General features: G+C 43.0%; 1 protein-coding gene across 6 annotated transcripts in view; it reads right to left on the bottom strand.

Annotated features, from left to right (window-relative positions):
* UBR4 (ubiquitin protein ligase E3 component n-recognin 4) overlaps positions 1 to 12,071 on the bottom strand; it is a 130,464-nt gene that overhangs the window by 103,407 nt on the left and 14,986 nt on the right. For all 6 annotated transcript variants that reach the window (XM_035019630.1, XM_035019631.1, XM_035019634.1 and 3 more), the window contains exons 12-17: positions 9,038 to 9,137; positions 8,763 to 8,900; positions 8,187 to 8,304; positions 7,121 to 7,308; positions 6,011 to 6,170; positions 5,806 to 5,891 (exon numbers count right to left, since the gene is read on the bottom strand). In XM_035019630.1, coding sequence (XP_034875521.1) covers positions 5,806 to 5,891; positions 6,011 to 6,170; positions 7,121 to 7,308; positions 8,187 to 8,304; positions 8,763 to 8,900; positions 9,038 to 9,137 — 790 coding nt within the window. The remainder of the gene's footprint in view (positions 1 to 5,805; positions 5,892 to 6,010; positions 6,171 to 7,120; positions 7,309 to 8,186; positions 8,305 to 8,762; positions 8,901 to 9,037; positions 9,138 to 12,071) is intronic.

Here is a 12,071-nt window from a genome sequence, read left to right as displayed (position 1 = left end):
TAATATAGGGACTAGAAAGAAAACATGGAAAAATGTAAATCATTAATTTAGTGGAAGGATAGGTTATCGAGGTCATTTTTTTTTTTTTTAAGATTTTATTTATTTATTTGAGAGAGAGAGAACACCTGAGAGGGGATAGGGTCAGAGGACGAAGCAGACTCCCTGCCGAGCAGGAAGCCCGATGCGGGACTCGATCCAGGGACTCCAGGATCATGACCTGAGCCGAAGGCAGTCGCTTAACCAACTGAGCCACCCAGGCGCCCGAGGTCATATTTTTTTAAGAGAGGGTTTTTTGTTTTGTGTCGTTTCAGGCCTCAGAGCCCTAAGACATGAGCGAACATTCCTCAGAACCTGGTTTTCCCCTATCCACTCCAACTCTCAGTAGCCCTAAGTAAGGGGACCTGACTTTTTAAGTAAAACTGAGCCACAGCACCCCCACAAAGGCCTGGCCTGAAGCATTCCCTCCAGCCCTCTGGTGCCCTGCGCCCACCCTTGCTTAGTGCCGGCACTCCTGGACTTTCTGCCTCCGCCCTCCCCATTCGGGCCATCTTCCAACCCTCTTAACTGTTCTTGTGACTTCAACAGCTGCCTCTTAGTGGTTAATTCCCAAAGCTCCATTACCAATCTTAATTTTTTTTAGGATTTCTTATTTGAGAGAGAGAGCGAGCACAAGTGGGAGACAGAGACAGAGGGAGAAGGAGAAGCAGACTCCCCACTGAGCAGGGAGCCCGATGTGGGGCTCCATCCCAGGACCCCAAGACCATGACCTGAGCCAAAGGCAGACGCTTAACCGACTGAGCCACCCAGGCACCCCTCAATCTTAATTTTTTAAGAACTGAATTTCAGACTCACATTTCCAACTACTTTCTACATGTCTTCACCCCACTGGCACCTCAAAATGTCTTCCTATTTAAAATGATTTTTTTAATAGTAGTAGTGGCAACTATTTTAACTAAAAACATTGATAAAATATACAATTCTTATATACAATACTCATATAAAATGCCCATATACAAAAATACACGAACTGCTTTTCTCATTGGACTGAAAGGGCTATAAAATTCCCCATCCTGACAGGAAGCAACACAATCCCATGGTAACACCACAGTTCACTGCCTTTAGCTTACTCCTTCATGAAAAGAAAGCCTCGCACTCAAGCTCTACTGCACAGTGGCTTCCAGGCTGGCCGACCACAAGGGACTGCAAGTTGTGTGGGTAAGTAGACCCGGCTTGTTTTTTCAGAACAAAGAGAAAACGGCACAATGCGCCTCATGTAGCTTAAGAACCCAGAGGATCATTCTGAGCAAACCTGCAACCGTGAGTAAAAAGAACCCGAGTTGACTCAAACCTAGGAGTGAGCTCCCTACACACTCACGACAGCTCCTCTACCACCAAACCAACTCTCCTTGCTGACGTCCCCTTTCTATGAAAGACAACAGCACTCTTCTGGTCTCATTTGGGTTGAAAAGGCAGGCAGTATCTCAGGTCCTTCCTATCCATGTCCTTTACCCTGGTCAAATAATTTCCCATGATCTCTACCGCGGGCCCTTTATCCACACTGTGTCACCCACCCCCTTTCCTCATGATCCCAAACTAATTCAAGTCATCTGGATTTCTTCAGTGCCTGCAACACTACCTGGCACATAGTAGGTGCTCAATGAATACTCAGTGAATGAATGAGTGACCTAGACCACTACATAATATTAAGTTATTATACTCCTACACGTAATAGTAATAAATATAAGACAACAAATATGTTAATAACAAATATAACATTAAAAACAATAATAGTAATAGTAACAAACTAATAAAGATAGCAGCTAATCTTTAGTAGGAACTAATACTATATGCCAGGTGTGTGTCTTATTTTTACTTACATCATGATAAAATAATGTAACATAAAATTTACCACTTAAATCGTTTTTAAGTGTACAGTTCCGTGGCATTAAGTAAATAGACACTATGCAAACATCACTACCATCCATCTCCAGCACTTTTTTATTTTTCCCAACTGAAACTCTATGCCCATGAAACACTAACTCCCTGTGATACTGTGATATAAGAAGAAACACATATTTGGTCTCTGTCCCATTTCTGGCACAGAGCTCCTAAAAATCTTGTCATTTCCTGACAGGAGTGAGAAGAACGTATTTTGCTTTTCATAATAAGCCCCTTTCAATAACACCTGTGTTTATGATAATGAGGCGCCTAGACAGCTTCAGGATGGGGGCTGATTGCCAGGGGAACCAACCACATGATTAGAGGGCTGGATCCCCAACCTTTCAGCTCCATCCCCAACCGCTAGTTTGAGTTAATCACCAATGGCCAATAGAGCAGAATGCCAACAGAAAGCCAGACAAAGCCTGCTTTCTCATTTGGCTTCAGAAGACACAAATCATCTCAGTAGACTGCTCTATTAAACAAATTTGAAAGAACAGAGAGGCCATGCCAATCAAGCACATGGCCTTTTAGGAGAAAGTCCTCTTCCCAAGATGTTCGTAAGTCTTCTTCAATAAATAGGTTTTGATTTCTTCCATAAGTAGAGAAAGCCTAGCGGTCTTACTAATTCAGAACCAGTTTTTTATTATTCTGACAGGTGAAGAAAGTTTTTATGATGTAACTTACATTTGTTTTCTTTCACAGACTGGGCTCCATTTCATTTACTTCCCTTAAAGAACGCTGTGTATGTCTTGCAATGCAAGTCAGACACCTTGGGTAAATAACTTTGTATGTGGGATGCCTGCATGGCTCAGTCAGTTAAGCATCCAACTCTCGGTTTCAGCTCAGGTCATGATCTCAGGGTCATGAAATGGAGCCACATGTCAGGCTCCACACTATGTGTGAAGCCTGCTTAAGATTCTCCCTTTGCTACCCCTCCCTTTGCTACCCCTCCCTTTGCCCCCCACCCCCCGCCAAGCACACATGCACTCTCTCTCAAAAAAAAAAAAACTTTGTACATGAATCCAGAGAAACAATATCAGTAACAGATAGTTAAATTACACTAACCATCCTTCACTTTCTTCCATCATAGCAATGAAATTTGAGGGAAGAATTTAAAGTCCCATGTTTGGAAATGGAATGAAGAGGGAAGTTTGATAATTTGCTCTCCAAAAAGTCAGTGGTTATGGGCAGCCAAGTTGCATGTCCACACAAGGTCTGGAATTATTTTTTAAATGCTAAGAGGGCAACATCATTACAGGAATCTTAAGAACTCTTATTCTCTACAGGAAAATATTTCTTCCCCCATTATTTGGACAAGTTTAGGCAGGAAAAGGCCAAGTCTATGAACTTTGAAACTTCCCTAAATAAACTTAGATCTCAGCAAGGAGCTGATAACTTTCGCAGGACATCCTGACCCTACACAGTCTGAGAAGGTGCTACAGGCCATATGCTAACCGAAGCATTTTCTTCTCTTCGTCATAGATAGATCAACAACTTTACCACTCAAATTATAGTCCCTTTCCTGGCCAAAAAAAAATTTTTTTAAAGATTTATTTATTTGAGAGAGAGCTAACGCACACACACGTGCATGCGGAGGAAGACGGAGAGAGAATCTCAAGCCAACTCCAAGCTGAGCATGGATCCTGACACGGGGCTCGATCTCACAACCCTGAGATCACGACCTGCACCAAAACCCAGAGTAAGACGCTCCACTGACTATGCCGCCACTGACTGCGCCCCCAAAGCAAATTTTTTCAACTAACATTAGGTACATATAAATAGGTTTTATAATTATCTTTTTAAACGATGAAATAAATTTTTAAGAGTTTTTCAAGTAACTTAGGAGAGTAAGAATCAAGTTTAACCTTCTGAAATAGCTTCCTAGATCCTGTCCCTTTGGGGGCAAGTGCAAACCCCTAAATTGTGTCCTGGTTCTGAGAATCCACTGAAATAATCTTAAGAATAACAAAAAATTTTCACAACAATTTTCGGCAAACTATTGGAGAGCTCTACCAAATATAAGTCTTCTAAGGGAAGTGAGGGGTAGCTGCACTAGGAATCTGCATTTATTATATTCCCCAGGGATCTTTACGTAAACTAAAACACTGAGAATCACTAACTCTGACCACATTAGAAAAATTATTATCAAAATACGACACTGTCGGGGCACCTGGATGGCTCAGTCGGTTAAGTGTCTGACTCTTAATCTCAGCTCAGGTCTTGATCTCAGGGTCATGAGTTCAAGTCCCACGCTGCACTTGGGGAAAAAAAACACGACATGGTCAAACGTTGGGAGAAAAAGTGAATCCACAAATGTGACACGTTGTTGATGGTAAAACTTGGTGCAGCTTTTTTTTTTTTTTTAAAGTAATCTCTACACCCAACATGGGGCTCAAACTCACAACCCCGAGACCAAGAGTCACATGCTCTATCGACTGAGCCAGCCAGGCGCCCCATCAGTGCAGCTACTTTAGAGAGCAAGTCTGGCATCCCTGCTTACAGTCACATACTCAGTATCCTACTAATTCTACTCCTAGTTATCTGCCCAAGAGAACCCCTTGTTATGCCAGGGGACCCAAGATCACAGCAACAGCTAGAGTAACAACAAACCCTGACACAACCGAAAGGTCCACCAGTGGGAGCAGAGGGGAGGTAACAAATTGGTACAGTCACAAACACAACAGGATAGCATGTAACAGTCAAAACAAAACCTACAGAATCAGCAAGAGTATAGATGAATCTTGGCAATATAATGCTAAATAATATTAAATGAAAAAAGAAAGCCTAACAAGATTATATAGAGCATGGTATCAGTTACTATAAAGCTAAAAGTAATCAAATAGTTTGAAAATTTAAGGAATATAAATGTAAAAATAAATATATATATGAAACTAATGAAAGGGGGAATTTGAGATACAGGATTCAAGACATCACCTACTAGTGAGGAGAGAAAACCCTACCATCAAGATCCTAGGCTTTATTCTGGTGGTGAGTCTGCAAGTAGGCGTGTATCTGAAAGCATCTACCTCCTGTAATTTGAATGACTCTTTTAAAACACACATTTCGGGGCGCCTGGGTGGCTCAGTTGGTTAAGCGACTGCCTTCGGCTCAGGTCATGATCCTGGAGTCCCGGGATTGAGTCCCGCATCGGGCTCCCTGCTCGGCAGGGAGTCTGCTTCTCCCTCTGACCCTCCCCCATCTTGTGTTCTCTCTCTCTGTCTCATTCTCTCTCTCAAATAAATAAATAAAATCTTTAAAAAAAAAAAACACACACATTTCCAGGGACGCCTGCGGGGCTCAGTCGATTAAGCATCTGCCTTCAGCTCAGGTCATGATTCCAGGGTCCTGGGATCGAGTCCCGCATTGGGCTCCTTGCTCAGCGGGAAGCCTGCTTCTCCCTCTGCCTGCTGCTCCCCCTGCTTGTGCTCTCTATCTCTCTCTCTGACAAATAAATAAATAAAATCTTTAAAAAATAAAATAAAAATAAAACACACCATTCCCAACATGGATTTCTTAGATTACTAATGAAGTTAAGCATTTCCTAGGACTGTTAGCCATTGATATTTCCTTTTATAAACTGCCCTCTTGTCTATTCTGTCCACCTGTCTACTAGGGCAGTCATTAGGAGCTGGTTTTGTAGTTTTTCCTTTGCTTTAAGCTTACTGAAAGCCTTAGGGATAAAGAACACATTTTCTTTCTTGAAATGATCCTGATGGGGCAGTGGGACATACTAGAATAATCTCTCAAACTCTTTCTGGTGAGGGGGTTTCCACCACAAGCCATGCTCCTTTACAACTGGAACACTACAGCCTACTGGGAGCAGACATAGACAGCACGTGGCCGAAGGTCCCAGTGCACACAAACCTGCAGGTTGGGTGACTGAAGGTCAGAAGTTACCAGAGAGTGGTTGAAGTGATAGAGAGCAGCAGCAAACTCTTCATCTGATGAACCTGGAAGGCAAATAAGGACACTGACTATTCAAGCAGCCCCTGATGCATCATACCGCCCTGGCAACAGCCTAACGCCACTGGGGAAAAAAATCCACCAGGTCCCTATCCTGTCTACTGACCCTTGAGTCCATCTTTGTCCACCTCCTTAATGATGCTGGCCAGGGTGGCCATGTGGTGTTCTGAAAGAGACACACTCAGGTAGTTTCGGATAAAATTGTTCCGCGAGTTCAGCATGGAAGAAGTGATGAAGTTCAAAATGTTGGAAGCCAGACCTAAGAACTAAAAAGAACATAAAGAACCTTGTCAGGGCCATAAGCCCAGAGTGCCTCCAAATCCTGAATATAAAGAGAAATAAAACATGCCCACAGATCTGATGCAACAGATGCAATGAATTAAAGAGTCAGATTTTAAATCCCCTACAATGGGACAAAATTTAATTATGATAATCTTTCCCACATAATTCTACCAGTTACACAAAATGGCACCCAGTTGAACACAACACACTTCAGAAAACACCATGTGAAGACAGAGGCTCTTGACAGAGACTTGTTTCTGTCATTCCTCTAAAGGCCCTGCATTTCTTCAGCTCAAGGACATTACTGAAATAAGGAATTCTGAAGCCTGTATGATCATTATACACACACAGAATTCCCAGCTCTTTACTTCTCTCTCAAAATGAAACTGAATTATTGTGTAAATGTCTTATATCCACAACCTGGACTAGACTAAGCTGTACGAAAGTGTGTTCCATATCTGACTTGTTTTACCGCTATAGCTTTAGAAGAGCGTTGATAGATAGTACATCTAGAAATGCTACTTGAACAAATAATTAGCAAGCACTTAACGATGGCCCACACCTATGCTAAGGGCTCTTTAATTCTTCACAATACCCCTAAAGGCAGGTACAATCACTCCCATATGACAGAATACAAAATTGAGGCTTGGAGAATTTTAGAATCTCTCCCAAAGTCTCAGAGCCAGTAGTGGTAGAAGAAGGATTCAAACTCACTTCTAACTCCAAAGGCTATGTTACTAATCCTCAATCAAAGAAATAATACCAAGAGTACAAATCATTTAATCAAACACCATCAGTACACTTAAGTGTTAAGTAGAACTATCTAAATATTACAGTTAACCCAACCTACAAAATGTTTTAGTTCAAACGATCTGCTTTTCACACCCTTTCTCCCCATCTCTCCTTCCCCTAAACCTCAGAAATCCACTCTTACCAGCTCAGGATCTTTGCGACTAGCCAAAATGTTGCCCTTCTCACCGGGGGCCTGTTTACTGGGGCTTTTAACTCGAGGAGAGCTCTCCAGTGGAGGGGGCGGGGGAGGAGGTGGAGGTGCCACTTTCTCTTTACTGGGGGAGATGGTCTCCTCAAACCATTGCCCCAGAATAGGCTCACTGTCATCATCTGAACAGAGAAAAAAATAAAAGTAATAAAAATAACACATTTTTTTTACAAAGTTTTTAGTACATCTGCTTTGTGGAAGTATCTACGTCAAAAGGAACACAAGGATATCTGGATTTCAGGTGGTAGTTACATGGTTGCATAAATCTGTCAATACTCATCTAAATGTACACATAAAACAGGAGCATTTTATTGCCTGTAAGTTATACCTCAATAAAACTGGTATTTCTTAAAGGAGCCCAATGAAGAAAGAGAGACAACCTTACTTTACTGGCAACAAGCCAAACATTTTGAAAAACAAATTTGTTCTTGCATATCAGTTTTAAAGCCCAAATTAAGAGCTACACCTTTCACAATATTATACATAATTCCCCCAAACCTGATTATAAAGAACCTGAGACATTTCTCTTATTCAATCTCTCTCTAAACTAAGACAGGAGGAAATGTTCATTTTGCCCTGTTGTTCACTGCAACAGAGTCTGGAGTTCCTCTCCCTATGCCTCCCCAAGCCACACATCGATGGCAACAGCCAAACCCAACCCCTCTCACACAACCTCTGGAGTTGCACTGGGAAAGCTCAGAACAGAGTTCACCAAACAAGCCCATACAAAAAGAGGAACTGAGATGTATTCTGATCTTAGAAGGGAAGGGCTGAAAAGCAATCTGGCCTGAGAGCAGTTTCTGTCCTTCAGTCTCTCCACAGCTCAAATTACTTGTAATAACATGTCACCTTTAAGGGCACAGAAAATCAAGATGCACGCTAGGCAGGTGAAGATGGCAAACAGGACATGAAAGGAAGAAGCCGCGGGGCGGGGGGGGGGGGAGCTTCCTGTTGCATTCTGACACCTGTCTCCTGGGAGACCGAAAAGAAGCCTCTCTACCTTGGCTGCTGTCTTCCTCCGTGCTGCTGAAATCATCCTCATAGTAGGTGTTTGAGTCGGTCGAGGCGCTGGCGTCGCTGCTCATGGAGCCCTTTCTCTGACGCTGCAGGACACAGGCCTAGGAAAGCAGCAAGCTTCTGTAACTGCTAGTCACAAAAACGGAGCCACCCTACTTCACCTCGTTCACCACGTGAGACATTCTCTCTGTTGCCTTTTCCTCTCCTCTAAATCCAAGAAGTCCTCCTAACAGCGCCCTTCCTTCAGGGCTCTGATCACTTTATCCCACCAAGGCTCTCCAAAGCCAAAGCCGTGAACAAGAACTGAAACACGAGTGTTTCCAGAGTGCCCTCTAAGTTTCCACATCAGCAGGACAACTGTCACAAAGCACCAAGCAGCCATACGTGTCACAACGCTGCAATCAACAGATTCAAATGTGTGCAATCATTCAAGAATTCCGCTCATTTTCAAAACCACTACCACAACTTTTGAGTTTAAAAGGTCACGGTATACAATCTTATTCATTTTGAAAGGGTTATATAAAATCCTCCCAATTCTCAGCGGTGTGACACCACCCACCTTTCTGTAGGAGGTTGAGAGCAATGTCAACAGCAGGTTCGTCAGTGGGACAGAGTCAATCAGCCGCTGGATCCTCTGGATAGAGGTGCTCTGGGCCATAATGCTCAGGACCGCAGGGGGACCATCTGTCTCCCAGCCCTGAAGGGAATCATAGCAAAAGAGAATTCATGTCCTCCAACTGAGCAGGAAGGAACAACAAGAGCAGAGGGTTCAAGGTAGCTTCCCCAGAAGTGAAGCCAGCAATGAAGATGCTGACCCCGAGCACGAGCCCTCACCTTGTGCAGAGCTTCCACTTGCAGGTCTTGAAAGAGAGAGCTTAACAGCTTGACAGCATGGTTTGCCAATATTACTGACAGCACCCCAAATCCCTGGTGCCTACACGAAGAAAACGGTAAACACAACAAATTATAACCTCAAAAACAGGGGATCTTACCATTTGGGGCCTAGACCCCTTTCAGAATCTATGGACCTTTCCCCAGAAGGAAAAAAAAAATGCACACACAGTATCGCATGTAATTTGAAAAGCTCCACCTCCCTGAAGCCCACTCATTTCCTGCCTCAGGATCCACAGGCTTCAGGTTAAGAACTCCAGGACTACAAGAAAGTCTTCCAAACACATGGCATTTTCAAATTCAAACTATCAGTTCGAATCTACTGGTTGATGTGAAAGATGCTGACATTCAAAGGTTGGTTGAACTTTTTTAAAAGTCATTCTTTTGGGGTGCCTGGGTGGCTCAGTGGGTTAAGCGTCTGCCTTCGGCTCAGGTCATGATCCCACGGTCCTGGGATTGAGCCCCACATCAGGCTCCCCTGCTCAGTGGGGAGCCTGCTTCTCCCTCTCCCTCTGCCTGCCACACCTCCTGCTTGTACTCTCTCTCTCAAATAAAATCTTTAAAAAAATTTAAAATTAAAAAAAAATAAAAGTCATTCTTTTCAGAGAGCTTCTGGGCTGATGAATACAGGGAGATGAGAGAGCGGTACGTGTCGGAGGGCAGGGATGCTCCACGTTCTTTCCCCGCACCTTGCCCTAGGTATCCCTTCCATCTGGCTGTTCCAGAGTCATAGCCTTTTATAAGAAACTGCTCATCAACTAAGAAAAAAAAAAGCCATTCTTTTGAGGAAAAAAAAGGTAAAAATCACCAACTTCTATAAAATATCTGGTCACAAACCAAAGAGAATAAAAACAAAGTTTTACACATTAAATGTGAGTAAAACTTTCTTTCGGTCCAAATGACCACAGGACAAATACCAAAGAGAAAACTGGGGCAAAAGACACAGATAGTTACAGTCGTACTCACAAAGAAATACGAGTAGGAGCGATGTAATACCATCTTTCTCCTTTAAGATTAGAAAAACGTGAAGATTAATGACAGCCGCTGTCAAAGAGGACCGGGAGAAATGGGCACATGCGCACACACAGCTAGTGAGAGTGCAATCAGAACGGTCTAGCAAAATATTACAAATTTTTACATAAGTGTGCCCTTTGTCCTAACAATCATACTTTGGGGAATTTACCCCAAGGGGATAATTAAACAAGTTCACAAAGATTTACATTTAGGAAGATTTATCAAAGCATAGTTTATCAAAACAAGAAATTCAATATAGCCTAAATTAAGTGTTTCAATAGGGTAATTAGTTAACAACGGCATGTTTATACAGTGGAAAACCGCCAGCCATTAAACACTCACAGTGAATCCAAAACAGCGCCCCTGAAAAGTTATCTACAATATTTTCTAACGGCGATCCTGTTCTGTAAACATACACACTTACATACGTACACCGAAAAATGTCTGGAAGAATGTTTTACCAATTTGGGTGGTAGAATTTGGGATGACTTATTTTCCTCCTTATGATTTGTAACTTATACAAGGTACAGGTTTTCCTTTTAAACGTCAAGAAACAAGACCCTTTTTTTTTTCTTTAAAGATTTTATTTATTTGACAGAGAGAGCACAAGCAGGGGAGCGGCAGGCAGAGGGAGAGGGAGAAGCAGGCTCCCCGCTGAGCAGGGAACCCGATGTGGGACTCGATCCCAGGACCCTGGGATCAAGACCTGAGCCGAAGGCAGACGCTTAACGACTGAGCCACCCAGGCGTCCCAACAAGAGCCATTTTTTAAACATAACTGCTACTTTGAAGGATAGACCTTTTAGCATCCTCCCGTTTCCTGCTACAGTGCCAAGTGTGAAGACAGAAACTCACAAAATCATAAACTACTATTCTCTCTGGAACATGCTTACCTCTCTTCTTTGCCTGGTATCTACGATCTACCATCCCAACATCTATTTCAAATTTCAGCTCATTTAACACTTCCTCAAGGAAGCCTGCCTTGATTTCTCTGACCAGGCCAAGTACCCTTATTAGAATACTCTCTAGATACAATTTGACATATCTCTTCAGGTCTCTCGGAAATGTGTCTTTTTTTTTTGGTACATCACAGCATTCCAGAACTGACACAGAGCCTGGGACAGAGAAGACACTCAGTGAATAATCTGTTGAATGAGGTCCAGAATTTGACTTCCTCCTTGAACTCCAGACGCCCATACCAACTGCCTACTCAACATCTCACATAGAGAGAGATCTGACATCATCTCAAACTCAGCATGGCGAAGATGAAATTCTATACTTCTTCCCCTTCCTGCCACCCAAGCCCTAAGCCAGTGTTCCGTCTCCATAAATTATACAACCCAGTTGCTCATGCCAAAATATTGTTATGTCATATTTTTCACACTCACTACCTAAGCCATCAGCAAATCCTGTCAACTGTACCTTCCAAACACATGCTGCTTTGACCTCTTCTCTCTGCCTTTCCCACCAGCACCCTATTCCAAGTCCCTTTATCTCGTTTGGAATAATGCATTAGTTTCCCAACTACTCGCCCTCCTTCCCGCCTTACACCCTGCAATCTATTCTCCTCAAAACAGCTGGGTTCTCGGGTCACTAATAACTAATAAATCAGAACAGATCACTCCCCTGGGGAAAACCCTCCACTACTTACAAATTAACACTTGGCCCTGGGAGATCTGGCCCCTGGCTACCTCTCTGACCTAACTTTCTACTACTCTCCCTCCCCAAGAACTCCAACCAGCCACACCAACTTTGCTGATCCTTAAAAACGCCAATCATACCTCCACCTCCAAACCTGAACAATTCTTTCCCCAAAATTTCCATGGCTCACTCTGTCACCTCACATATGTTCTCTCCATCTTATCTTTAGAGCCCATTCCTCGCCATCCTAATTAAAATAACAGCCCGTCACTCTCTAGCCCCTCACTCTGGCTTATTTTTCTTCACAACACTCATATGAGAAT

Source organism: Mirounga leonina, unplaced genomic scaffold, assembly GCF_011800145.1.
Source record: "Mirounga leonina isolate KUSES-001 unplaced genomic scaffold, KU_Mleo_1.0 Mir_173, whole genome shotgun sequence".
NCBI lineage: Eukaryota > Metazoa > Chordata > Mammalia > Carnivora > Phocidae > Mirounga > Mirounga leonina.
The sequence above is the reverse complement of the archived record's forward strand: the minus strand, read 5'-3'. Positions and strand labels throughout refer to the sequence as shown.